Below are 27,129 nucleotides of genomic sequence, written 5' to 3' on the forward strand. Positions count from 1 at the left end.
GTTAACTGGCTGATGAATTGCCGAGAGTGCAAGTAGATTGGAGCCAAATGTAGAGTCAAGCAAAGTGGGAACAGTCACGTAAATCAAGGATTTCATTAATTAATCTCCTAAGACCTAACACACATAGAAGGAGTGAGCTACGAACCCAGACAGAACTAATTTCAGCCCACATTTATGACGATGCTATATGCACACCGTAGGTATCATCGACGCTCCACTGCGGATTGTTTTTGAGGATAAAAAAGTACAGGACATCATCTTTGCAGCTTTCCGGTCTTCGTCGGACTTTGACAGCGTAATTTTGAGTTGATCAGATTTATGAAAGAGTCCGGCAGACTTACAGATGTGTAACGAGTGAGTTCCCATGCCATCTGTCTTTTCATACTTTTTCAATTCTGCATCTAGGCTTTAAATGTAATGGGGAGTATTGTCTGAGTGATTATGGGTGCTTAGTCTGGTGGAATATCCAGAACGTGCCTTATCACTACGGGAGTTGTGACTTCGCAGGTCTTAGCAGCCCCTAGAATGCTTCAAATCTACGGGACTCTGCATGTCAGTATTCGCACCATGCACTCGCTCAGCTAACTCGAAGCCCATCTATCCAAAAACAGACCATAGATAGCCATGGAAACATATCGCTTCATTTGCCTAGCAAGACTACCTCAACGGTCTTGCCCTCTCTGACCGGGTCATCAGTCATTCTGTTTCCTGAAATGTCTCTGAGACCTGGTGCCCATACCAATTTTAAAGTTAAATATTAGGATGCGATCAAAAGAGATGTCAGGATTCCCAGACTAGTTTTGAGGTTACCGTCAGTGAGTCTTCATGTAGACCTGACTATGTAGACCTGACTATTAGAATAAATGTTTATTCCGCTTCTGAGGTTAAATATTTAGAAGTAATCCTAGATAGTAAATTTACCTGAAAGAAGCACGTCGAGGAGAAGGTCTCCCGATCACTAAAACTCTTCTGACAATGTAAGAGAGCCTTTGGCAAGACATGGGGTCTGAGACCAGCGATAGAACACTGGCTGTACATCACCCTGATTAGACCCATTATTACATACGCCTCTGTAGTATGGTGGAAAGCCACAATGATTAATTCCAGAGTAAAACTCTGAAACAGGCTACCGAGAAGTGAGTGCCTGTCGTTAGTTTCGGTAGGAAGTATGACGTATTGATCCTAGATATCAGCACACTTTCTGCACCACCGGATCAAAAACCAGTAATGGTAGCTGATCTGAATGGTACTTAGACGCAGACACTAAGTACTCCTGTGCCACAGGACTGATGGCCACGGGATTCCTTACGGAAGTCTATGCCATCTTGAATGTGCCGTACTGACTAATTGAGAAAAAGTGGCGGGGCAACAGTATTAGAATTTGTAGTGAGAGTCAAGCTGCACTGAAAACCCTTGCTAACCCACGCAGCCCTTCGAAGTTAGTCAGGTGCCAAAGTTAGTGGGGTGCCTAGACATTGTGGTATTACAGGGAACGAGTTAGCTGATAAATTGGCAAATGAAGGCTCTGCAAGTATGCCACTAGGCCCTGAAACCTTTCTAGGTGTCAATTCCGCGTCTGAGGTCTGCCCACAGAGGTCGTTGGTCTGAGTTGAAATCGTGCAAAGTATCAGGCTACCATGGGTGTCGTGAACAGCCCGATATACCCATCCTGTCTTGAAGATGACGACACTGCAGAGCATTTTCTCTGTAGCTGTCCTGCATTTTCCAGAATCAGACTTCCTCTTCCGGATCTCTTAAAATTTATCAATGAATCCAAGAGATTTGTGGAAGTGTGATCTCAAACTAATTTATCCCTCTTACCATCCACTTTTTATCTTTCCTATCACTATTCTTTCTACTGAAATCTATCCGGGTGTAGTACAATGGTCTACTGACTGAGTGCTTGGACTTGTCCAGCCCCCCACAAATCTAATCTAATCTAATCTTTAAGGGTGTAACAGTTTTCAATAGCCAATTAACTGATTCTTTGATGGCACCGCAACTGGCGAAATACTACAGTTGTACGGAAGCCTAAATTAGAGTATATTTGTTGTGAAATTTTAATACTAATTTAAACTCATTAGGGATTATAAATACTCTTCTTCGTTTGTCTTCGATCCGCCTTTTGTCAACGTTTTTTTTTTTTGACGTCGATTCGGAAAGCATCAATAGGCTTGCAAGTAGATGCTTTAGAAGACCTGAAGATGAAAATGATGAACAATTAACTGAGTCTGTGTTTAAACTTTTCTGTATTTCATTCTAACCAACCGAAAATTGATTCGTTTAAAAGCCAGTTTGATCTCTATCCTTTGATTTGCCAAGAAAATAGGGACAATGACTTTCATATGTATGTATGTATGTACGTTATTAAGCCGAATCGAAGTATAAATGTGTATATGCAACGGAAGCACTTAATTAATTATTGTAGTTGTAAATTAGAGTAAAATTTAGAAGACTTCCAAAGACAAAAATCATGTTGAGAATTACACAAAGTAAGTTAAGCGAATAAATCCCATTAGATTTTGTAAGAAATCGAGGAAAATTTACAAGAATAGTTTGCACCGTTGAATGAAACAATTGATAATTATTAATGTTGTTTTTTTTTTGTAATAAAATAAAATAACTAAAAGCAATTAAACTCATTGGCATTATATTTTTGAACGAAGTCTGCGTGTGATTACCGCAAGCGTTGAACGCCAAGAATACCTTAGGTTGAACGCGGATTCTGTTGCGATTAAAAGATTAAGAGGCGACATATAGTTTGACAAGGAAGTGTTTTGACATCTACTAATCTTGCGAAATTCAGTCATACTGCTCAAGAAAAAATGTATTTTTTTTTTCTTTAGTTATATGTTTTAAAAAATGAAATGCGAGTCAATACTTTGTGTAACTACCCCGAGCATCTATAAAACCTTGTAGTCTGCTTCTCATAGAAACTGCGATACTCATTTCTGAGCTCACTAGCAAGATTTCTCGTCGAAATCTGTGGGATTGCGGCTACTTTTCTCAACAAAATACGTCAGATATTTTTTGTGGGCTTCCACTCGCAGATTCTGGCTTCAGCCTGTTTTAATGACGCGCAGAAAGTCTAATTAAGTTATAAATAGTTTGTCCTGTAGTGAAGGCTGATCAATTTAAAGGTATCGGATTTTGGACTGAAATACAATTAGTCCATATTTCAAGCTTTGTTCAAGATCATCATCGGTACTTATTTCTTTCGAAATGAGACAGCAGCTGCCGTTACGGTGAATAGCGAATAGGAAATTAATAGCGGAATTTTGGGGATGCCGTTATCCCATTTTCGAAATCCCGGGATTAATTTCGGAATCAAGATATTCATTATTCTGCAGCAATTTAACTTGAAAAAATCCCGTTATTCCAATCCCGAAATCCCGGGACTGTAAAAATCGAAAATACTAGCATTTTTAGTAACCCATTATTTATAATACAACTTTCTCACCGAGCAAATTTGAGTAAATATACATATAGGTAAAGTTACGGGTAACTGTATATATGAAAAATTGGCTTTTCACCTCTAAGAGAGTTTTCGGATTTCTAAGATTTCTATGAGGGTTTCGGGTTTTGCGAATAAATTCAAAATGCTGAGTGTGCAGTTTATTCCCAGTTGACTAAGCCCACAAGATGTATAAGCCAGGGAAAAATTATATTCGAACAATTCTTTTTTTGTCATTTAATGCTCGTTTCCATTCGTTTTCAGTTGTTAAACAAAAATTCTTTGCTCCAAACTCGCGCAGTTGTGGTACAGGGTTTTTCAAATAACAGGTGTTATTTTGAATAGCCCGCTATTTCGGTAGATGTCACTTTTGAAGCTGTCATTTTTTGATATTTGAAAAGTGGAAACTACGCCATTAATGAAAATGGAACGATACAGGCTTGAACAAGGCATTGAAATTATTCAAATTCACTATAAAAATGTTGAAAATTTGGCAGAGATAGTTCGTAAAACTCGAGCATTTTTGAGACATCGAGAAGCACCTTGTCGGACCGCAATACAGAAATTGGTGAAACAAATTCGAGCAGTTGGGATAAGTTAGTGATGCGAAGAATAAAACCCGTGCACGTCGCTCAAGAACAGCCCAAAATATTGCTGCTGTAGCCGAAATTGTGGAAGAAAACCTAGATTTGTGCATTCCTCGTCGTTCTTTGGAATTAGGCATTCCACAAACGTCATTACACCGTATTTTGCATAAAGATTTGGGTATTAAGGCTTATAAAGTCCAGTTAATACAATAACCGTCGTGTCTTTGCTGATTGGGTCGTTGAAATGCATAAAAATGATCCGGAATTCCATCGAAAAATCATCTTGAGTGATGAGGCCCATTTTCACCTCGGTGTCTTCGTCAACAAGCAAAATGGTCGGATCTGGGGCTTAGAAAATCCAAGAGTTATTGTTGAAAAGCCTCTCTGGTGTGACTGTTTGATGCGGTTTATGGTGCGGTGGAGTCATTGGATCTTACTTTTTCGAAAAAGAAGCTGGAACAACAGTTACAGTTAATGGATTGCGCTATCGAGAGATGGTTAACGATTTTTTATGGCCGGAATTGGATGGTATTGATCTGGACAACGTTTATTATCAACAAGACGGCGCTACGTGCGACACAAGCAACGAAACCATTCTTTGAATATCAAAATAACACCTCTTATTGGAAAACCCTTTAGTAGCAAAACCAAATTCCTGAGAAGTGATCAAAAGCATAGCGCAAAAAATTCTTCATACGATTCAATTTCTTGTGCATACATATCTGTTTCTTTATTTTTGCTTCTATTTCTATTTTTTTAATTATTTCTTTTTTTATATAAGGCTATGGGTGCGCTACTTGAGTACTGCATTGAAAAAAGGGTTCATATTTTTGCAATTTTCTTCATGAATATTTTTAGATAACTCTCTATTTGACGGAAATTTCCACGTCTTAAAATTTATGAAAGTCTTGAAAAATAACTTCGAGCCCTTAATCTTCTTGACTAGCATATAGAATTATTTTATTTCCAAACACCGTAAAAATCTACGCATATCCCATTCTTAAGGGTGGCTAAATTTCAAGGGCCGATGTTGAATGTGAACCACACCTAAACGTCAACGACACCGCTGGACTTTTTTTTTGGGGTTATTTGAAAGAAAAGGTGTACGTCGATAAGCCAGCAACAATTCAAGAGCTAAAGGATGAGATAATTCGGCACATTAACGGCATAGAACCTCAATTATGCCTCAGCGTCATCGAAAATTTGGGCCATCGGATGAAGGTGTGCCGTCGAGGCCGTGGCGGCCATTTGGCCAATATTTTGTTGCATACGTAATTGAACCATACCAATATTATCATAGTAAAGAGAAATGGTAACAATTTCCCAAAAAAATGTTATTTTATTCAAAATTAACACCGGCCCTTGGAACTTAGCCATCCTTTATAAAGACAAAATAACGAAAATTCGAAAATCATCAAAGTGTACTATGTTTGTACTTAAATATATGTGTATGTATGTATGTATATGAACTAGTTGAATTGGTTATGTATTTTCTTAAGTACCGTTAAACACTAGCGGTTAACACAAACTGAAACTACTATGAATGATGAAATTTAGCTAAGTAAAATTTAACGTAAAAAACATCAAAAAGGCGAAATTAAAAATACCTTTGTTCCTGAAATAGCAGCTTACCAGGCAGCTCGCATACCAGGCCTGTAAACTATTTTGAAGTAGACAATAATTTTGAAAGTAAAACACTATTTTACAATATTCCTGAATTTAACTTATTTGCCCTTCCCTTAAATCGAGAAAACGAATTTATTTTTTATATTATTTAAGTAATCGTTTTATTAAATTAAATTAATTATAAAACGAAGCAGTCGTATTATTCGCGTATGGAGCACACATTTAGAAACTTAGAAACTAGCAAATAAAAATATAAAAAACAATTAAAATATGACACGTTATTTATAAAAAATTACGAAATAAATCATGAAAACGCAATAAATTTACATTAAAAACAACTGAAGGTATTTATGAACAAGAGTGTATCGATTTTTCGTTTGTCTGAATTATCAATTTTAGATTTTCAAAGGGCCCTTAGCCCCACCTGAGATGAGTTATCCAAAGAGTCCAGAAGCCTTCTTCTTAAAGGAGTTCCACAGACCGGTATTTTCAGTTACTGCAGCCACTTCGACGTGCTGCGGAAGGAGTAGGAAATCCATAAATAAAATTGCACTGAAATAAATATTTTGCAAGACAAAGTCAAAGCCACTCAACTCACCGCATTCGCTTCCGTGCTCGATACTTGCTTCTGATTGTAGCCAGCCTGCGCACCACCGTAGGAACCACTAAGATCTTCGACCTGCACTTGTTGCTGTTGATCCCATTCTTGTTGTTTGTAGTCATCCAATTCAACTTGTTGCTGTTGTCCAAAATCGTCCACCTGCTGTTGCTGCCCGAAGTCTTCCTGTTGTTGCTGTTGCTGTTGCTGCTGCTGCTGCTGCTGCTGCTGTTGACGATGTCCATAGCCACCATAGCTTGTGCGGCCATAGCTACTGCCACCACCAGAATGGTGAGCGTGCGATGATGAAGATGACGATGAGTAACCGGCAGAACCGCCCCGACCATAACCATCTTGCACTTGCTGCTGGCCGCCGTCTTCCAACTTGCCATTCCAAGCCACTTCAACTTGCTGTTGCTGTCCGTAGTCATCCACCTCTTGCTGCTGCTGCTGTTGGGTATCAAGTTCACGCTCACGCCCATAACGTGCGCGACCTACGTTGACGTTGGCACTCGCACTGGTCATACTGCTGCTCGCGTCTGCGCTAGCCGCGGCGTTGACTGTACCCGCTGGCACAGTGAACTTGTATTCCTTCTTGCTGTAACGATAGCCACTTGTTCGGCCACCGCTGGACGGTGGAAGGTAGGCCGCGCTTGGAGCTGGATATTGCGTGGTTGGTTCCACTTTCATGGCTGCATTGGGCAGTGGATACAAACTGTTGTCTTGGCCGGCCAGTCCGGGTTCTTCGGCATCAACATTCTCGTCGTAAATATGCGGTGGCTGATCACCGCGATCCTTCGAGATAACATTATGTGGCCAGGCGGTGCGATTTGTCGAACCGGCACCCATCTCATGACCACCAAAACCGGTGGAAGCGTCCATCGGCAACAGTCCTTGGCACAACAGATAGAATATGCGGCGCCACTGGAGTAATTCTTCACCCCTCAAACCGGTCTTGCGTTCGAGTGCTGCCATGCGTTTCGCTTCCTCGGCACCCCAGTTAATGCGTTCGCCCTCGTTGCTGGTCTTCTTGTGCATCACAAAGTTTATGTAGCGCCATTCTTTATCACGGAAGTCTTGTAGCTGGTTCAGCGTCACACCATAGTGCTCGGCCAATTGTATGAAACGCTCGAATTCTTTAATTTGCCAGTCTTTCAACGCCTGTGCAGTGATGCCATAGTTGGCGGCCACCTCGTTGAGGAACATGTCTTGTCGCTGCCAGTTGCGTAGATTCTTCAAACTGAAGTTCTGATTTTTGATCAAATTGTAAAGACGATCGCGTTCGCGTTTCTGCCATTGCTCCAGCGTAAGCAGCTTAGTGTTGTCCAAAAGTCCTTCACGCTGCAAATGGCTGATTTCGATGCTTTGGAAGGGCGCCAATTGTTCCAGCGTGGTGCCGTAGAGTTTTGCCAAGCGACGTTGGTAATCAGTGTCGGCGGCAATGAACTCAAGGAACTCGATTTGGGTAATGTTGATCTCGGCAGCAATGCTGCGCAAGCGCTCACTTTCCTGCTTCTGCCAGTTATTGTAGTCGGTAGATTGGTGCAGGTCGCGTACCAGCCCCAGATCAGTAAGTCGCCTGAGCTCGTTGCGTATCCAAGATTCAAGCTCTTCAATGGACACATGATATTCATCGGCTAGATTGTTAAGTGTGTTTCTGTCGCGCAAAATTTGCTCTTCCCACACTTCCACGGTTACACCCGGCTGACGTGTGATCAGGCGGTACAGACGGTCCTTTTCACGGCGTTGCCAGTCAACTAAATGTTCGGAGATGAGTTTATTTTGTTCCAGCAGACGTTGCAATTCTTGTTTATACCATGCTTCGACTTCCTCGACCGTTATGTGATACTGCATAGCCAGTTGGCGCAAATGCTCCTGATCTTGCTTCAGCTGCCTTTCGAGCTCTTCAATCGACCAACGCTGTTGCTTGCGTAACCGATCGTTTATCAGATTTTGTATGTGCTGATTTTCTTCGATCTCCCACTGTTCAACTGTCATTGAACCGGTAATAACTCCCTGCTGATTAAGTTTCTGCGCCTCCTCGCGTATATATTCTTCGATCTCTTCCACGCTGACGTGGTACTGGCGGGCAAATTGCTCCCAACGCATGCGCTCCTTAACTAAGTACTCTTCAAAATCTTGCCAGTTCATCGGCACTGTTTGTGCGACGGCTTTCAAGTGTGCAAGCGTGTAGACCTTCCATTCATCATTGCCGCTGTGGTCCTCATAGATGACATAGCTCTGTGGACGTGTAATCAGGCCGAGCACTTGCAAACGGGCACCTTCCTGTTGCACCCAGGATTCAACCTCTTCAACAGTCACATGATACTCCTGTGCAATGCGCTCCAAACGTGCCTTATCGCGGCGCAAGAATGTATTGAACTCCTCGTACGTTGTGGCATTGTTCTGTTGATTTAACCAATCCTGTAGACGATCGCGTTCGTTCTTTTGCCAGTAAGTCAACTGTTCGACTTGCAGCAGACCGGAGTTCTTCAAACGCTGTAGCTCGTCGCGCATCCAGTTTTCAATTTGTTCAACGCTCACGCTGTACTCTTGCGCCAACTGTTGCAAATGTGCACGATCCCGACGTAACTGTGCCTCAAACTCCTCATAGCTGAGGCTGTTCTGTTGTTGCAGCAGCATGTCAATCAAGCGTTTTTGCTCTTCACTTTGCCACTGTGTGAGACTCTCGACCTGTACTTGTCCGGTGGTCTTCAGATTGACCAGTTGTTGACGCAGCCACATTTCGACCTCCTCAACACTCACTGAGTACTGCTTGGCGAGCTCTTGTAGGCGTTGTCTCTCCTTATTAAGTTCAATTTGGAATTCAACATAGCTCAAATGATTGTTTTCGCGGATGAGCTCTTTCAAGCGTTGCGCCTCGGCCACTTGCCATTCAGCCAGCTTTTGCACGTGATCGGCTGAGTCCTTGCGCAAACGTTTCAATTCATCAAGCATCCACTTCTCGATCTGATCGATGCTAATGCGATACTGATCAGCCAACTGGTACAAATGCGCACGATCCGCCAACAATTTCTGTTCATATTCGGTAGTGGATAGACCATTTTGATATTGCCCGATCAATTGTTTGATGTAGTCACGCTCGACCAACTGCCAGTTTTGCAGGTTCTCTACCTCGAATTTTCCCTTATTGTGCAAATCGTCAATGACCTTCTTCACATAGGCCTCTACTTCTGTTACGCTCACATGATACTGATTGGCCAAGTTGATTAAGAAACGTTTATCCTTCTGCACTTTCTCCTCGAACTCTTCCACTGTGATGGTGGATTGTTGTTGCAGCAATTTCAAAATACGCGCATGTTCCGCTTTCTGCCACTCAGTGAGCTTCTCAATATCGAGTTTACCTTGTTGTCGTAGGCGGTCGACTTCCGATTGTATCCACTTTTCGATCTCCTCCACCGAAGTGTGGTACTGGAAGGCCATCTTCTGCATGTGCTCGCGGTCTTGCCGCAGTGCACTTTCGAATTCTTCTACACTCCATGCCTTATTCTGTTTGATCAGCTCCTCGAGGCGCTCGCGCTCAGCTATTTGCCAAGCGGTAAGGTTGTCGATTTGCAGTTGGCCATCATCGCGTAAACGTGCCAATTCCTTCTTCATCCATTGCTCGATTTCCTCGACTTGCACGCTATAGTCGCGTGCCAATTTCTCAAGCAATTCGCGGTCTTGGCGCAAACGTTGTTCCAATTGTTCCGTGGAGTGGTATTGTTCTTGAGTGATACGTTCCAAGTAACGACGTTCCACTTCTTGCCAGTTCCTTAGCTTCTCATTTGGTTTCAGCAGACCCATGCTAATAAAGCGTTGCTCCTCATTGCGCACCCACTGCTCGATCTCTTCGATATGCACGTTGTGTTGCATGGCGAGGTCTTGCAGCCGTTTGCGATCCTCCAATAACCATTTGTGGAATTCTTCTACGGTGAAGTCTCGCTCCTTAACCATATTTGTCAGGTTGCCACGCCATTGTGACTGCCAGTCTTTGAGTTTGTTTATTTCGATTAAGCCTTCTTCCTGTAACTTGTTGATCTCTTTCTTGATCCACTCCTCAACCTCTTCGACGCGCACCTGGTTCTGGTGAGCCAATGTGTACAAATGCTGGCGGTCCTTTTTGATACTCTCTTGCAGTTCGTCGATAGAGAGATTATTCTTGTTAACCAAATCTAGCAGACGATCCCGTTCGCTCTTCTGCCAGTTGCTCAGTTGTTCCTGTATCTGAAGTAATCCCAAGCTCTGCAAACGCTCACCTTCTTTCTTTATCCATCCCTCAATCTCCGATGTTTGCACGTTGTACGTCTGCGCAAGCTCTTGTAGACGTCGCCTATCCGCCAACAGTTTTTTCTCAAACTCTTCAATGGTTAACTTGTTCTCCTGCACAATCTTAAGTACATCTTCACGTTCCTGTTTCTGCCAGTCCTTCAAGTCTTCCACCTTGATCAGACCTTCACCTTGTAAGCGTAGTAGCTCCTTCTTCAGCCACTCTTCGATTTCCTCAACTCTTACCTGGTACATGTTCGCCATGCTGTATAAATGCGTTTGATCCTCCTTGATTTTCTTCTCCAACTCCTCGACGGTTAACTCATTCTGCTGCACAATAGTATTCAAACGCTCACGCTCCTTCTGCTGCCAAGCTTCTAATTCTTTTTCGACCTCTTTCAAAAGTCCTTGTGATTGGAAGTTCTTAATTTCATTTCTAATCCAGTCCTCCACTTCGGAGACTTGAATTTTGTAGGTCTTTGCCAAATCTTCGAGGCGTGAACGGTCGCTCAGGATCTTTGCTTGAAACTCTTCAATGGTTAAATCATTCTTGTTCACAATAGACTTCAAATGTTCGCGTTCACGACGTTGCCATTCCTGAATATCTAATTCAAGTTTAGTCTGACTTGCGTTGTGTAAACGGTCCAGCTCAGAGCTCTGCCATTTCTCCAGTTCTTCAAGGCTGACGTGGTACTTTGCGGCCAACGCTTTCATATAGTTGCGATCGCGTGCCATTTGCGCTTCCAACTCTTCCACTGAGCCACGATGTTGCTTAACAACATTTTCTAGACGCTCGCGCTCAGAGCTTTGCCATTCCGTGACACGTGTCATCTCGTTCCGTTGTTCGCTAATAATACCATTCAGGCGCGCCAATTCACCCTTCAACCACTTTTCCATATCTTGCACATTTCCACGATACTTTTGACCCAAATCAGATAGTTTTTGTTGATCCAAGCGTATGGAGTTCTGGAGTTGCGTAATTGTGGCATTGTGCTGGCGAATTAGCTCCTCCAAACGTTCTTGTTCATTGGTACGCAGTGAACCGGAACCTATGGGGCGTGAAATCATCGAATTATTCTGATCATTAAAGTAAGCATAGAGGCGATTCAGCTCCTCGATTTGCCAGTTCTTCAGTTCCTGCAATGAGATACTGTATTGACGTGCAAGTTGCACCAACTTCTCATTATTTTCGCGCTGCCAGCGTTCGAGCTCCTCACGTGTAATGCTATTCTGATGGACTAGCCAGTCGAGGCGACCGGCCTCAGTGCGTTTCCAGCCGGTAAGATTGGGGTTTTGCGCCTGATACTGACCCAACAACACGCGATAACGATCCAATTCATTGCGGTGCCATTCCTGTATATCCTCAATTGTTGTGTGATAGCGTTCAGCCATAGCCAAAAGACGTTCCTCTTGCTGCCGTTGCCATTCCTCCAAGCGCTGTGGTGTTATATTGCCTTGCGTCAGGAACCAGAAGAAACGTTCACGCTCTTCTTGCTTCCAAGCCTCACCGCGTGGCACTGTCCATTCACCAAACGGCCGTTGCGAGTCATAAACGAGTTTACCATCAACCCACTTCCGGTTCAATTCTGAGCCACTAACGGTATTTGTACCATCTGGATTGGTGATAATTGTCTTGTTATAGCGGCGCACGGTCACCGTAGATCCAGGCGCGTAACTTGGGCGGAAAGCTTGACTCCCGCCAGCACCAAAAGTCTCCACATCAACGTCAGTGGGAATATGTGTGGCTGGCCTGTAAGAGCCCATTTGCCAATCCGAAGAGCCCGCAACATTTACCACCGGATTATAACCCATTACACTGGGTTCCATGTTCTGATTGACCCAATCGTAAACTGTGTTCTTGCGTCTTACAGTAGTAGTACTGCTGCTGCTACCCGGTTGCACATAAACCGAACTTGGATAGCTGGTAGCGCCGTCAGATGTCAAGGAACCACTACTGTAACCAGCAGAGCCGTAAGTATATGCAGGCACAGCGCCACTAGTGGTAATGGTAGTACGATTGCGACTGCGCACTGTAACCAGCGGACTGCCATATGACCCATCACCGCTCACCTTCTTAGCCTCGGTGCAGTTCTTATGCACGACATAGGTCTTGCCATCGATAACCTTCACTTCGGCAGGATAGGCATAGTTGCGTACCTCATCGAAGTTCGAAAGATCGACTGGTTGAAAGTGGCCAACTTCAACTTGTTGCTGTTGCTGGCCGTAATCATCGCTGGCGGCAGTGTACGTCTCAAGCGTTTCGGCAGCCTTCGATTCGAAAAAGTTCGGTGCGACAATGGTGTTGTAAGGCAAGAGACCTTTACGCATGTCGGTAACCAACTGCTCACTAACACGACGCACCAGTGCATCCAACTCAGAACCGGTCTTACCAGTGAGATGAATAATGTTTGCTAGAAAAAATGAGAAAATATTCAAATAAATCATTGAGGAGAATGTAAGGACTAAAAAGATACCTACCATCCCATTGAGCTCCATGCACACTATAGCCGGTGCTACTGCCCTGTGACATGTAGTTATATTCCTGTCTCAACCGATTCGCAAACTGGCGCACCTCATTGATGTGGGCGTAGGCCCAGGAACTTAATTGACAACAGGCTACATTGCCGCTGGAGGATGAAGTGGAGGAAGATGATGTGTAGCGCGACGAGGATGAGTACCCAGACGAGCTACCAACGCTGTAGGCATCTACGCGCCATTGTGCTACGCAGAGTAGCGCTAACGCAAGGCACACGACCTTCATTATCAACACAATTAACTTTTGAGAGAAGTTTTAGCTGAGTATAGCTGTAAGTGAGAGAAAAAAAGAGAGAGAGTGAGATAAGGTTTGAAAGAGCACAAATTAAGCTAAGAAAGCGCATTGGTGGGAATGCAACAATAAGTAAGGAATAACTGTAAAATAGTATTATTGGCAAGAATGATATAAACAAGATTGCGCCCATCAGAGCGTACGTGTCGTCACGTTTGCTGAGTTGTGCAGTACTGCCAACCATTTGCTCTTCGCAATAAATTTAGTGCTTTTTTATACCGAAAATGCGAAAATTTTGAAGTTTCGTGTTTGTTTCTTTTTGCGTTTAATTTAAAGCTACCGAATGCTTCAATGCTATCACTAGTAAAATGCTTCATACATATAAAGCTCGTTTTTCGATTGAAGGCATTTCCTCGCCGGCAGAAATGCATCCACTGTTTGCAGAGCGCCTCATCCTTTGGAAATATAATATAAAAAAGCTTATATCACACGCTTTATTGAGGTTCTTACTAGCACAATTTTTCACTGCACATTTCATGTTTTCTTATTTTTCACTTATACGAGTACACTTTCACGAAATATCTTATTTTTGCGTAAATATTCACTAAAACGTTTGTTACCGTTTGTTCTTATTAACGCACATTTCAAATAAGAAACGAATATTCATAAACATCAACAATAACCGCAATCATGGGCAATGTGACCAGATCTCTGAGAAGATTTTAGTGCTAATGAAAATTTTTTTACTCTTATAAAATTTGATAATTTGAAAGTGCAAATTTAATTTTTGGCTCCATTTAAGGTTATGCAAAAATATTATTTGCCCCGCTCCCAACTCTTCCTAAGATTGAAAACCTTTTTACACATTTTAAAAAGCCTTTGAATTTATTGAATGCGAATTAAAACCATAGAGGTGTAATCGTTTCTTCCGGTCATCAATCCTTAGTGAGACATAGAGCATCAAGAGGTGTATTCATAGTAAAAATAAGCAACAAAATACCAGAAAATACTAAAGAAACCATACTGACATTTTTACAAAAAGAGTACCTTATCTAGTTACATAACTTCAAATATAGCAAAAAAGCCGTTCCCTTAACAAAAGAGTCTCGTTTAAGAAAAACCTCATAAATTAAATTGTACATAAGCATGACATATTTATTTAAAAAAACGCACATTTTAAAGACAATTTGTCACGCATACAAAGTTCTTTAAGTGATTCACTAAAAATTTGTTGGGTTATTTTCTTTGAATGGGCATTTTAATGCGTTTTTATATCCAAAGCTAGGCAACACTGCAGTAGCGAGAGAGAGATTTGACTGCCGAAAGCAGAAGAACACCAACAACACCTGCACTCGCGGGCAATGCCACCAGATGTTAAAAAAAAGTAAAGCTAAATAAAACTGAGTGAATTATTTAAATAATTATTAAAAAATGCATATTTTACAAAATTATAAACATGACATTTTAATTAGAACAACTAGAAAAATGTCATGAAGAAAGAACTAAAACTCCGAGACACAAAATAATAAAAATAACAAAAAAAAAATCATAAATCAAGTTACGAAAATGGTAATCTGGCCATACTGGAGCTAAAATCACGTAACTAGTTGTCAAATTCGCTGAGCGCAAAGTAACGGGACCACGATGGGCGCCATCTCATTATTCTTTGCATCATGTATTATTGGTATATAGGCACAGAGTGGTGCATCATGACAAAAACTCAAACCAAAAAGGTTTTTTTTACGCATATTTGCTTATTTACTTTTTATGATCATTTTAGTATTGACACTTTCATTACGAACTTGCCACATTTTCAAAGCGTTGGTTGGATAAATAACCACTGGTTTCCAGGCGTGGAAGTGAGTCAAACTATAGCTATTGTTTAGATTTATGTTTTTCTAAGCAAAGCCATTGGGCTTTCCGAATTTCATCAAAATCGGATAACATTTAACATTGCCGCTCACAAGAGGGGTAGGCGTGGTAGTACGTCAATCTTTACCGTATTCCATTTTCTTCTTTTTTAAGTGAAAGTAAAGTACGTACAAAGTTTCTGCGAAATCTGCGCAGGCTTACAATTTTATCTACAACTCATAGGTATGGCGACGTTACACTGTGCACCATGCAGAGTTATCGAAACTGTTTGTACTACTGGATTCAGCAGATTGAAAATAAACTATCAACGCTTATGGACAAATTATTACCAAGTGTTTAATCAGAAGCTCACTGTATGAGAAGCCTGCAAGGTTTATAAAATGCAAGTGAAGAAAGTAAATGTGTTGGCAAATCAAACTTTTTGCAATGACGGCCAAGGAAAAGGAAATTCTCGAGCAATATTCAACAGACCATGTGCGCATCTATAATTTTTTCTTGTGAATGTGAATATCTAAAAAAATAAATACGCCATTTTTGGCAGTTAATACAAATTCGAGTTGAAGTTACTTGAACTACCCCTAATTGAAAAATATGTTACGTGATAAATGTCGTATACTGCATTATAATTAAGCTTAAAAGAAATACACACATACATATGTATATTTCAAGATGAAAACTGTCGGTAGAGAGCTACGTTACTCTACTTCAACTTTAAATTAATGTTTTGTATGTAACAGATTTCTGCATTTTTCTAGTTGCAGTCGAAAATCTGTGCCATTCTCTGCTGCATTCTATATTCCATCTAATTTCTATTGCTCAGAAGAAGCCAATGCAGCGAAGTACTCTCTCTTTGCTCTTGATGGTGATCATTCGGTTTGGGCTGCTGACGTCGCTGTCGAAAATATAGTGCATAGGCCCATTGTTGCTGCATTGTCACTGAATTCGTACTCAATCAATTACTAATAGTGTCGGTGCTCCTACTCACATTGCCTTCACTGAGTTCGAGTCTTCAGTAGCTGCTAAATTGTCCTCTTTATCTGTTGTTAGTGCAAATGACAACAGTAATATAAATAATGCTGATTGGGTCAGCAGAAGATGAGAATCAGTTGTTGTGTTTAGCTCAAACATTAGCAACGATCTCATTGTTGTAGTGTGCAGTACTTGGATTAATCTCTCCCCCTTTATGACAAACGTAACTGAAGAGGGAATTATTAAATATGTATTTAAAAACTCTGTTATTGGTGTTAATTTTATATGGCTTTGTATTATACTACGAACTGTTGAAAGAAGATAACTCAACTGGATCATAAGAGTGATACAATTTGGAGAATGGGAACGACTTTGGTTTAATTCGTGCAAAAGAAATCTGTTGCAGTTTTGGCATGCGGGGCACCGCGGCTAATTGTTTATGAGTTACCGCTACGAACTACTTATAATAGCATTTTTTATATGTAATTCTTGCAGTGTGCAAAAGAGCACAATTTAGGAAGTACATAACGGCACGTTGAGTCCAATGAAGCAATTAAAGTAAAAATACCTCTCTCGCAGATAAGAAGCAGTCGCCGTTAAAGGTATTAATACCCCTCTCGCATGTATTGTGTTAATATGCCTTCTAGTCTAAATATCTATTTTCAAAACATATCAGGCTTACGAACTAAATTTCTGTTCGTCCCTTTAGAGCGCAAATGGTTTTTTTTTATTTTAATTTTTCGATCAACGAGTTTGACATTTTTCGTACAGAGAGAGATACTGCGCAAATTGGGAAACCAAAATCTGACATTTTTCTTATTTTGTTGAACCTTAAAAGAGTTCGCATGTCGCGTGGTGGATTGTGGAAATGCCCATATATGTATATACGCAATATTGTGAAGGATTTTTGACGTATTTCAAGCACACGCGCTCTTTCCTCTATAAAAAAATGTAAATATTTTCATTCCAAGCAAAGTATTATAGACTATATTTGTTACATATTTTTAAATTTGATTCAAACAATCACGTAAGTTGTTTGCCTTTCAAAACGTGTGCTCGTTCAATTAATATGATACATATGTATGGACGCTCCATATACTCGTTCAAGTGTATAATCTATTCCGTTGATAATCTTCGCTCCTTATGAATTAAAAAAATCTAGTTCAAGTCATTCTTTTTTAATATTCAGCTAGGCTATGTTTTTATTTTATTTGTATACACTCTTAGCAGCCTTCATACGCATTAAAACGAACTAAGCAGAGATAACTGGGATGCGCTTTCTGAAAAGTTCAATATTGTGACCTTTGGGTGTCGAGGTATTATTTTTATGAAAATAATTTTAATACATCTACCAAATACATATAAGTACTTTTATACTGTTATTTCACTATATCATTACGTCATTTCACTTTATTTTGTGCAAAAACTTGATGTATATTTTGACAAAAAAGAAGTGGAAATTTGGAATATATTCTGCAAAAATAAATTAAAAATAAGTAGACCGTACATCCGGTCAGAAACAAATAGCCGTGTTTTCGAAAGAAATATTGGAGTTGATAAGACAAATGTTATTGAAGGCATTGAAATAAAAGAACTGAATATAAAAATTATGGAATAATAAACATATGAAAAGTAAATTTGCTTATATATACATTTTGGCTTAGGTAGATTTCGTTCAAGGATTTAAGAAAAAAAAAAAAAAATTGCTTTATAAAAATAATAATATATAAAAATTATGGAATTAAAACAAAAAAGTAAAATTATGTTTATCTTGACTAAGGTAGATTTTGTTTAAGGAGATTTTAGAAAATCAGGGGATTGTTTTTTTTTTACTTAGGTAAATTTTTTTTTAAGAGATTTCAGAAAATTAATTAAGGGGACAGATACCTGTAAAACTTCGAAAAAAAAAACTCTATTCTTTGCGTTCGAGCGCTGGGAGAGGTATACCATAATTATGTTGCCGACCTTAGACTGACTCAAAACTATATTTTTCGAAATGGCGTACACGATAACTCGAAAAGTTATTGACCAATCTCGCTGAAATTTTGCACACATTTTTTTTATGATATTACTTTCTATGTGAATTTTGAAATTGAATTTCGAATTTTGAAAATTTTTCGAAAAAATTATTTTTTCGAAACAAAAATAGTAGGAAAATTCGCCCCAAAATTCATTTTTTTTTTTTTTTTGAAGCATATTAGTACGTGAATTTTTTTTTTCATTTTTGTTTAGTTCATATAGAAATTAAGACATTAATAAACAAAAAAATTTTTGGTTTTTTGTATTCAGGTAACTGACGCCGACGCTACAATGCCAGCCGATTGAGGAGCCCCGCTGCGACCTTCCTGGAAGAATTGAGGGTACATCCGCCATTTTAAATGATTAAAATAAAAAAAAAAATTTTGATTATTTTAATGTATAAATAAACTGTATGCCAATTATGAAAAAAATATATTGGTTTCTTCATTTTAAACAATTTTAATGAAAATCAGGGAAAATATGGCCGTTTACAGGTATCTGTCCCCTTAAATGATTTTTTTATGATACTTAGGTAGATATTGCTCAACAACACTTTAGAAAAGTAAACAACTACGGCGGCCTCCGTAGGCGATATATATAAATAAACAAATGTTATATACAAATTATGGATTTGAAAAATTAAAATAAAAGGAAAAATCATCAGACCTATTATTAATTTTGTCGAAGATACCGACATGGCAACATCGCGAAATCGGTGTGATTGCTTGCGAACGGAACACAGCTTTGACAGATTTTCATCGCTAAAGAAAAATTCTTAAAAACATGCCTTTTTCACCGAATCAAGCTTACCCGAGGTGGAGGTAGAAACGAAATTACATAGTTCAGAAATACATCACCAGGGATGCACTGGCAGATGGAGAACGACTTTTGCGGTGAGCAACGGTGCAGCATTGCACTGGCAGCCAACGTGCCGAAAACGGTAAAAACACCACAGCTTTCACGCAAGCACTAACTTCTTAATATTCATATTTCAAATACTTCTGGACACCTTGCGGCCAAACTTAAAATTATTGCCCTCAGACTCTATCTGATCAATGGGAGATAAAATCAAAGCAATTCCCCATTAGTTTTCCTCTAAAGCATACCATCTAAATTAATCTCGCATGCACTAAGCCATGTGAAGGCATAAATTTAACAGCAACAGTTTCTCCTGCTTTCACGTATTGCATTTTCAACAAATTGTTGCACTAATTATTTAATTTATGGCAAATGCCCAACAGCATCTCCAAACATAAATCGTGCAACTTGTCTGCTTAAACACACCGAACTTCGTCAAAAATCCTTAAAAAGCCACGCCAAACATACCAAAAGCAAAAACATTCTCTCCACATTCACTTAAATGAAATTCCATTATTAAACACGAATTTGGGTCAACGTATTCTAAAAGCAGCATACAGCGCAGGGCTTGAAAAAAAATTCTTTTTCCAAATTGAAATTAAAATAAAGTCTATTTTCAGTTATCAACGAAACTTTTCCCTCCACGCACATACACACACACCCATATATATACATTTCGCATCATACTGCACTGCACTGTCCTGCATAGCGCTCAAGTATTATAGTATTCTTCCCGGCCAGTACATCTGTCGCGGGTGGCACACGCCAGTGCGTCGCGCCGCCTGTCACGCACTTTGCGCCACAACAAGCAAATTCTTAGTCTTATTTCAATTTTTTGTTATGCATCTCTACTTTAAATATTTCACATAGAACTACACACATTTGGATATTAATAGAACTGCAATCACACGTACATACACACATACATATTAATATTTTCTTGGCTGTCACACTTGAGTTTAAATAGATTTGTGCTTGGAGGTGTTTTTTTAATAGTATTTTTATTTTCTTCTCACTTTGATGATTCAAGTGCGTGGCCGGCCGCACACTCTTAACGTATTCGTTTTCATATCCATTTTGATGTTTTCTAATTTATCACCACTGCTGTCATTGAGTATGTCATGTCAAATGGCAATGAAATTAAAATAAATAATACTAAAACAAAAATTTGTCAGCAGTAAAAGTGAGAAACGCGCTAGTTTTGGGAAACTCGTTGTTAGTCATCGTAAATGTTGACATTTGAAAGCTTTTATTGGCGCAGGCAGAAGTGGAAGGCGTAAAGTGAATTTAGGAATTATTTCTGTTGTTGATGCAGGAAGAGTTCTTTTAGTGTTTTTTTTTTTTTGTAATTATAAATATTTTTAATGCGGCTGTTGACATATCGCACATAGTTGAGTGCATTTAGGGGTATCCATTAAAATGCTGCCATAAAGCCAAAGTGTTATTCGGTTCTACTTAGCAGATATTTGTGTTACTCATACGCAGAGCCGCTTCGGTGAGGAAAATGTTCAAATTATTTGCTTTCAACTCACTAAGAGGTAGGGTATATTAAAACAGGTAAGCAAGATTTTAGTAAATGATTCACTACCACCAGTCATTCCACTTCAGTCAAAAGTCGTCGCTGTTTCTTGTCGTACACTCACAGAGAACTCACGAGATCCAGTTTGATATGTGCGAGAAAAAATAGCGAAAGGAACTGATTCGGTTCATCAGCGACAATATTTTAATCTATAAAAAGAGTCATTAGAGCTCATTGCAGTATTGAATGTTTGACACCTTCATTGAATGCTTGTAAATGTAACTGCCTTAACCGCTTCTAAGTCATACACCTATCCTTTCTTCTCACACCTCTCTCTTCATATACCTCTATTGCAACATTATAAGCACAGCCCTATTTTTTATAAAAAATATAGTTTAAATATAATATATACCGAAAGTTTCAAACTTACAATAAAACTTCACAAAAGTTTTAGAAATTTTTTCAAACCATCCAACTTTTTAACCGAAATTTTTCTGTGTATGCAGGTTTATAGCCCATTTTATTTGAGTACACAAAGCGAAAATTTTAAGTGATCACAAAATACCGTTGATTTTTCGCTTTTTCTTTTTTGTTGACGGTATTAGCCTTTTTCTTCCCTACAAAAAATTGGAAAAAACATGGACCTTGTGCCGGAGAAAAAGTTAGACACTTCGGCGGAAAAAATTAAATCTGAACTGATTTTTCTAAATTGTTTCAGAAGTTTCATAGCCAAGTTTTTTAATGATTTACTTAAAACATTTCTCGTCCATAAGTGTTTGCCATTTCATAAACAATTTAGGCTCACAGTTTTTATCGAACCTGCTGTCGCTGTTACCAATAATTCCCGTTTGAAGCCGCTTATCGTTTTTGAAAGCCTAAGTAAATTTCATATTCCACATTCCTCAAGTGTTGGTCAAAGTGGAAGCGATACTCCGCAGGTGTTTATATTCATCCACCAGCTGCTTTAGCTTTTTGCTCAACTTGCGAAAACACAACACCAAAGGAGCTGGTACATTCGGTGTTGATTCACCAAGTCCGCTCTCAGACCCTTTCTTCACACACTCGTCTGATCAATTATTTAAACAGGAAAACACTAAATATACCTACTTGAAAATCGAGTACGGTTTGATGCTGTGCGACAAGAGGTTGTAGGCATCTCAGTCATTATTTAATACATTTGGAGCTTATTAGCTTTAAGAATCAAGGACAATCTAGCTTACCCGTTTTATGGCCCTGCCATCTAATCTTGAATAGCCCCACAGTAGTCTGGAGGTGTGTAAGTTGAGTGTTGCTAAGAGAATAAGTGTAGATCTGTTCCACTGCAGATTCCATGCAATTTTCACGTATCTTTGCTCTTAGATTTCAGACTCTTTGTAAATTTAAAAATATATTTTTGGAAAATTTTATATGATGCTTATGATTGAATTTAGTTATAGAAGAGAATTGCCTTGTCTTCTTGTTGCTCAAGCAATTATGCACCTCTATTGGAGTTAACCACATTTTTCTGACTCAAGAGCACGACATCAGAACACAGGCATAGAAAAAATATGCGAGATTTATCGCTTTACAAGGCTTACTTTGAACTTGATAAAATTTGAAAATATGAATGAATCAGAAGAAAGTTATAAAAAGACCTAGACCTTTTTGGGATCTTGATAATGCAGAATTTGACTTAAGATGAATCGTCTATACGTAAGTGGGTGTAATAGACTTGTTAAAAGGGTTGTCCGGATCAATACCATCCAATTCCGGCCATAAAAAAATCGTTAATCATCTCTCGATAGCGCAATCCTTTAATCATAACTGTTGCTTCAGCTTTATTTTCGAAAAAGTAGAGTCCAAAGTCTCAGCCGGACCATAAACCGCATCAAACAGTCACACGTTGAGGATAGAGAAGCTTTTCAACAATAACTCTTGGATTATCTGAGCCCCAGATCCGACAATTTTGCTTGATGACGAAGCCACCGAGGTGCAAATGGGCCTCATAACTCAAGATGATTTTTCGATGGAACTCCGGATCATTTTTATGCATTTCAACGACTCAATCAGCAAAGACACGATGTGGTTGATGATCGGCCGGCTTGAGTTCTTGTGTTAACTGGACTTTATAAGCCTTAAGACCCAAATCTTTATGCAAAATACGGTGTAATGACGTCTGTGGAATGCCTAGTTCCAAAGAACGACGAGGAATGGAGTGTGTTCTGGGTGTTCTTCAACACTTTTGGCTACAACAGCATTATTTTGGGCTGAGCGACGTTCACGGGTTTTATTCTTCGCATCACTAACTTGTCCCAACTGCTCGAATTTGTTTCACCAATTTCTGTATTGCGGTCCGACAAGGTGCTTCTCGATGTCTCAAAAATGCTCGAGTTTTACGAACTATCTCTGCCAAATTTTCAACATTTTTATAGTGAATTTTAATAATTTTAATGCGTTGTTTAAGTGTGTGTTGTTTCATTTTTATTAATGGCGTAGTTTCCACTTGTCAAATATCAAAAAATGAGAGCTTCAAAAGTGACATCTACCGAAATAGCGGGCTTTCAAAATAACACCTGTCATTGAAAAACCCTTTACCAATTGTGTGGTGTGTTAAAGGCGTTCAAATTTGCTTTTTTCCTTACTAAGAAAGGGCATTCAGAAGCGCACCCAGCGCTTTGTCATTTTCTGTCTGAGAGCAGAGATATTAAAAAATATATTTTTTTTTTTGTTTTTTGACGTTTTATATTGCAGATCCATATACGTAGTTTCTCTATAATTCTCAATAATTAAAGGGTAAGCCTGTGTAGCTACAAAAAAATTTAAAACTTTAAACATTTTTTTTACCCAGTTATTTATTAGTAGATGAGATAGCAAAAAGTGCCTAACCTATTTATTAAAGGGCAAACCTGTGTAGCTACAAAGTTATGTTTTCAAGCATATTTTTTTAGTTCTGTTTATTTACTTTATGAATTTATTTTACTATCCCAACAGCTCTTTTCATTATGCTTTGCATTTTTTTATTTACTTTGTATGTTTTAATTTTCCGTTTAGTCGATCCTTTTTATTAATTTTTATATTTTTAATTATTTATAGAAAATCCAGATTGTGTAAGGGTTTTGTCTGAAAAACATTTGCACCTAATGGCAAGTATTTTATTTTTTATTGTAATTAAACACTGCTTAAGTTAGCGAAAATCATACTTTCAATTACAATTATTTTTCTACATTTTTGTTTGCTTTTTTCATGCTTTTCTTTTATTATTCCAGCAGCTTCTTATTAATCATGTATTTAAAATTTTTCTTTGATTTCTTTATTATTATTTTTTATTTCTTAGTATGCCATCAGTCCTGATTTATTTAAATGTTTTTCTTTTTTTTTTGGTTTTTTTTTCTACTAATATTTCCGTTTCAAATGCTTAAAAAAGAATTTTATGTTAAGAATTTTTCTGAGATCATTTTGCATATGTTAATTATGTACTATTTATTATGTTATGTTATGTTTATTTATCAAAATAATTTTTCACGAAATGTAGTAAGGTTTTTAATCAAAATTTTATTAGCAGTGATTCAATAAATTTTTTTGTTTTTTTTTTTTGAAACCTAAATATTAAAAAGAAATTTAACAAAACACATATTTTTTATAGTTTTAATCAATCAACTTGTTTCTTTAACCGAATATATATAAAAACAGTTATTATTAGAAGATTGAGGTTAGGGTAGCATAAGTTAGACGTCCTACAATTAACAAGAAACTCGCTCGACGGTAACAGAAGCCTATTACGACACCCGGAAAGTACTTAAACGTTAAAAAATGTTTATGAAAAGATTTGTATTAAATTTTTGCCAAAGTAATGAAATTTAAATCTCTTCTGTGAAAAAACTTACTGCTGATTTTATTGTGCAATAATAGCTGTAATTTTCTCTTGCTTTGTTTAAATAAGCCGAAAAAATATTTCATATACAATAATTAATTTTATTCGAAAATAAAAAAAATAAATGCAACTTTATACCAATATTTATTTAAAAAAATGTTCTACAAAAAAACCTGAATAAAAAGAAATTCGAGGTCTTTCAAAAAATCTGTGCTCCCAGTTTAAAAACTCACATTCAATATTTCCTTGCTCAAGCGTAATCCACTTTTATTCCATTACAGCAACTCTAAATCAATTGGCAGTGTTATTTACACTAATTTTGCTTTTAAATTTTTTTATTTAAAAACAATCAAAAAATATCACAAATTACGGCAATCTCACACTCAATCCTATGCAAGGATCTTATAGCGCACACATACAGGCACACGTCAGCGAGTGCTCAATTGAGATGCTTTTGTATGTGCAAGACACAAACACTATCACAACACTTTCGAGGGGGTGTTGTAGCGCGCTTTAGATTCGAAAACTTTTCGATTTGAACGCGACGAACGCGATTGTTGGACTGATTTCAAAATCGCCGCCGTAGCGAAACTTAAATGAAAATGATCAGACAACGAACGCTGCGGCGTATGAAGGCGAGTGTCTCTGAATGTATGCGTTGGTGTGCATGTGTGCGTTTAACTAATCGCTCGCTGGCTGAGAACTCAACGAAGCTAAAAGTAATTCTTGTCACAGACAGCTAAACAACTAGAAGGCTAAAAAAGAAACAATGAAAACACAAAATATGCTGCGAAACAGCTTGGCCGGCAGCCGCATCGATGACGTAGCGATCGCTGATCGTTTTGTGTGTGTAGTGCACGAGACAAGTCGTCAGACGAGGCGTATGAAATTGGTGAGAGGTTATTAAGTCACCAGTGACAACAGCAGCTTTGGCAGACTACTAATAGTGTGCATGTGTGTGCGTATGTGCTTGAGTGTGTGCGTTTTGGTTTTTTGAATTATAATTTCCAATTTTTTGTACATTTCGTTGTTTGTTGTTTCATATTCGAAGTTCTTGGAATTAAGCGTCAATGTTATTTTTGTAAATAATCAATTGAATATTTAATCAGTCGCCTTCACTATCAGTTTTACTAGTAGGACTTATCAGTGGCGCTTAAAAAACCATATAAAAGCTAGAATTCGCTCACAGTTCAAGTAGATTTTTGAAAAAAATGGTAAAACTACAAAATAAATTTTAATCATGGGGAAATTTCATTCGTAAATCTTAAAGGCAGATAATTTTTCATTTGACACACAGAAACGCACATAATTCATTTTGTAAACTTTTATAAATATTGAAGTAGGTACATCAATGGCTGTGAAATTCCAGAAATATTACTACTCTAAAAGGCCTAAAATTTTAATATTTAATAATTTTTGCAAATAATTGCCACTTCCGTTCTGACACAAAAATGTGAATCATTTTTAGCGTTTTTTTAAATGAAATTTAATTGTTTACCTAAAACCGGTATTTTGTTTTGGTCATTTTTAATATAATATTAAAAGTCAATAGCGACAGATTTACTGGACTTGACTTGTTGATTTTCTACCGAATTTACGCATGAGTTGCGGTTTAAGTTCTGCCATTTATTTAGTTTTTAATGCACTTCAATGATACAAAAAGGCACTCTAGAAGTTCATCCGCCTAATTTTTGGCATTTCCGACCACAAGATTCACTATTTAATTAGTATTTAATTCTTAGATTTATAGAAATGAAAAGTTCTAAGAAATGTGGTCGAATTTACTTTTTTTATTTATACTCGCATATACATTTATACCATATATGTATGTAAGTATGCAAGTCGCCCATATGCTGATTACACTGTGCAACAATCGAAACCAGCGGCGCGCACTTCTTCAATATGTTGTGAAATCAAATCCCCGTGATTAACCCAGTAATAAAACACTCAGTGGATTTGCAAAAGATGACTCGATTTTTTTTACGCCATACTAAAGATTTCATATACCATCTAAAATTGTTTTCAGAAAATGGAAAAAAATAATTTAAAGACATATACAAGGTGGCGCGAAATTAATCATCCAATTTTTCGTTTGAATATTTTCTATACTAAATAAAAACAAAATTATTTTGAGTAATGGATATCCTTAACTTGAAACATCCTTATCTTGAAACATGAAACATCAAACAAAGAGGTTTTTAATGCAGCTCTCTAGTTCACAAGTGTCAAACTGTGATTGACGCACGACGCCATTTGCAAAAATTATAAGTAGAAAGTAGAAAAATACACCTCCTATTTAAAGTGAAAAGTATCTACAACCAAAAAACCAAATCCAAAAACGTTGTTAATTGTAAAAAAAATTTGATTAGAAAAAATCTGTTAAAAATAAATTTACGAAATGTTGTAAAATTAAATAATTTTTGGGAGTTTTGCAAGTTCTAGTTTGATTTACATATAAGAAAACCTTACATACAGTCACTTTACCTTTTTCAATACTAAAAAAATACCTACAGGGTGCGCCATCTTCTATGACGGTATGTAAACGCTCAATAACTTTGTCATTTACCAACCGATCGACTTCAAAATACATATATATTTTCGATAAGCCAATTCAGTACAATTTCAACCATGGATCGATTCACACCGAAGCAACGCGCTGAAACAGGCACCGTCTGACAATACTATTCGTCGTTTGGAGATCGTCAATATGTCGTTCATCAACGACCAAGACGTTCCAATGA

At 38.2% G+C, this 27,129-nt stretch overlaps 1 protein-coding gene across 1 annotated transcript; it reads right to left on the minus strand.

Moving 5' to 3' along the window:
* Positions 1-5,806: 5,806 nt before the first annotated feature.
* LOC128865180 (tiggrin) lies at positions 5,807-24,951 on the minus strand. Its single transcript, XM_054105269.1, has 4 exons — positions 24,622-24,951; positions 13,013-13,339; positions 6,266-12,945; positions 5,807-6,182 (listed from the first exon to the last, which is right to left on the minus strand). Exons 2-4 carry the CDS (start codon positions 13,293-13,295, stop codon positions 6,102-6,104), a joined length of 7,044 nt encoding a protein of 2,347 aa, XP_053961244.1. The 5' UTR covers positions 13,296-13,339; positions 24,622-24,951; the 3' UTR covers positions 5,807-6,101.
* Between the last annotated feature and the right edge of the window lie 2,178 nt (positions 24,952-27,129).

This window comes from Anastrepha ludens, chromosome 5 (genome assembly GCF_028408465.1).
Source record: "Anastrepha ludens isolate Willacy chromosome 5, idAnaLude1.1, whole genome shotgun sequence".
Classification (NCBI taxonomy): Eukaryota; Metazoa; Arthropoda; class Insecta; order Diptera; family Tephritidae; genus Anastrepha; species Anastrepha ludens.

What these genes read in the sequence shown, in the direction of transcription:
- LOC128865180 (XM_054105269.1), bottom strand. Translation starts at nt 13,295, where the DNA reads ATGAAGGTCGTGTGCCTTGCGTTAGCGCTACTCTGCGTAGCACAATGG. An exon ending in GCATGGAGCTCAATGGGATG is followed by an intron (nt 12,946 to 13,012) that starts GTAGGTATCTTT and finishes CATTTTTTCTAG; the next exon opens with CAAACATTATTCATCTCACT. An exon ending in CGAGCACGGAAGCGAATGCG is followed by an intron (nt 6,183 to 6,265) that starts GTGAGTTGAGTG and finishes CTCCTTCCGCAG; the next exon opens with CACGTCGAAGTGGCTGCAGT.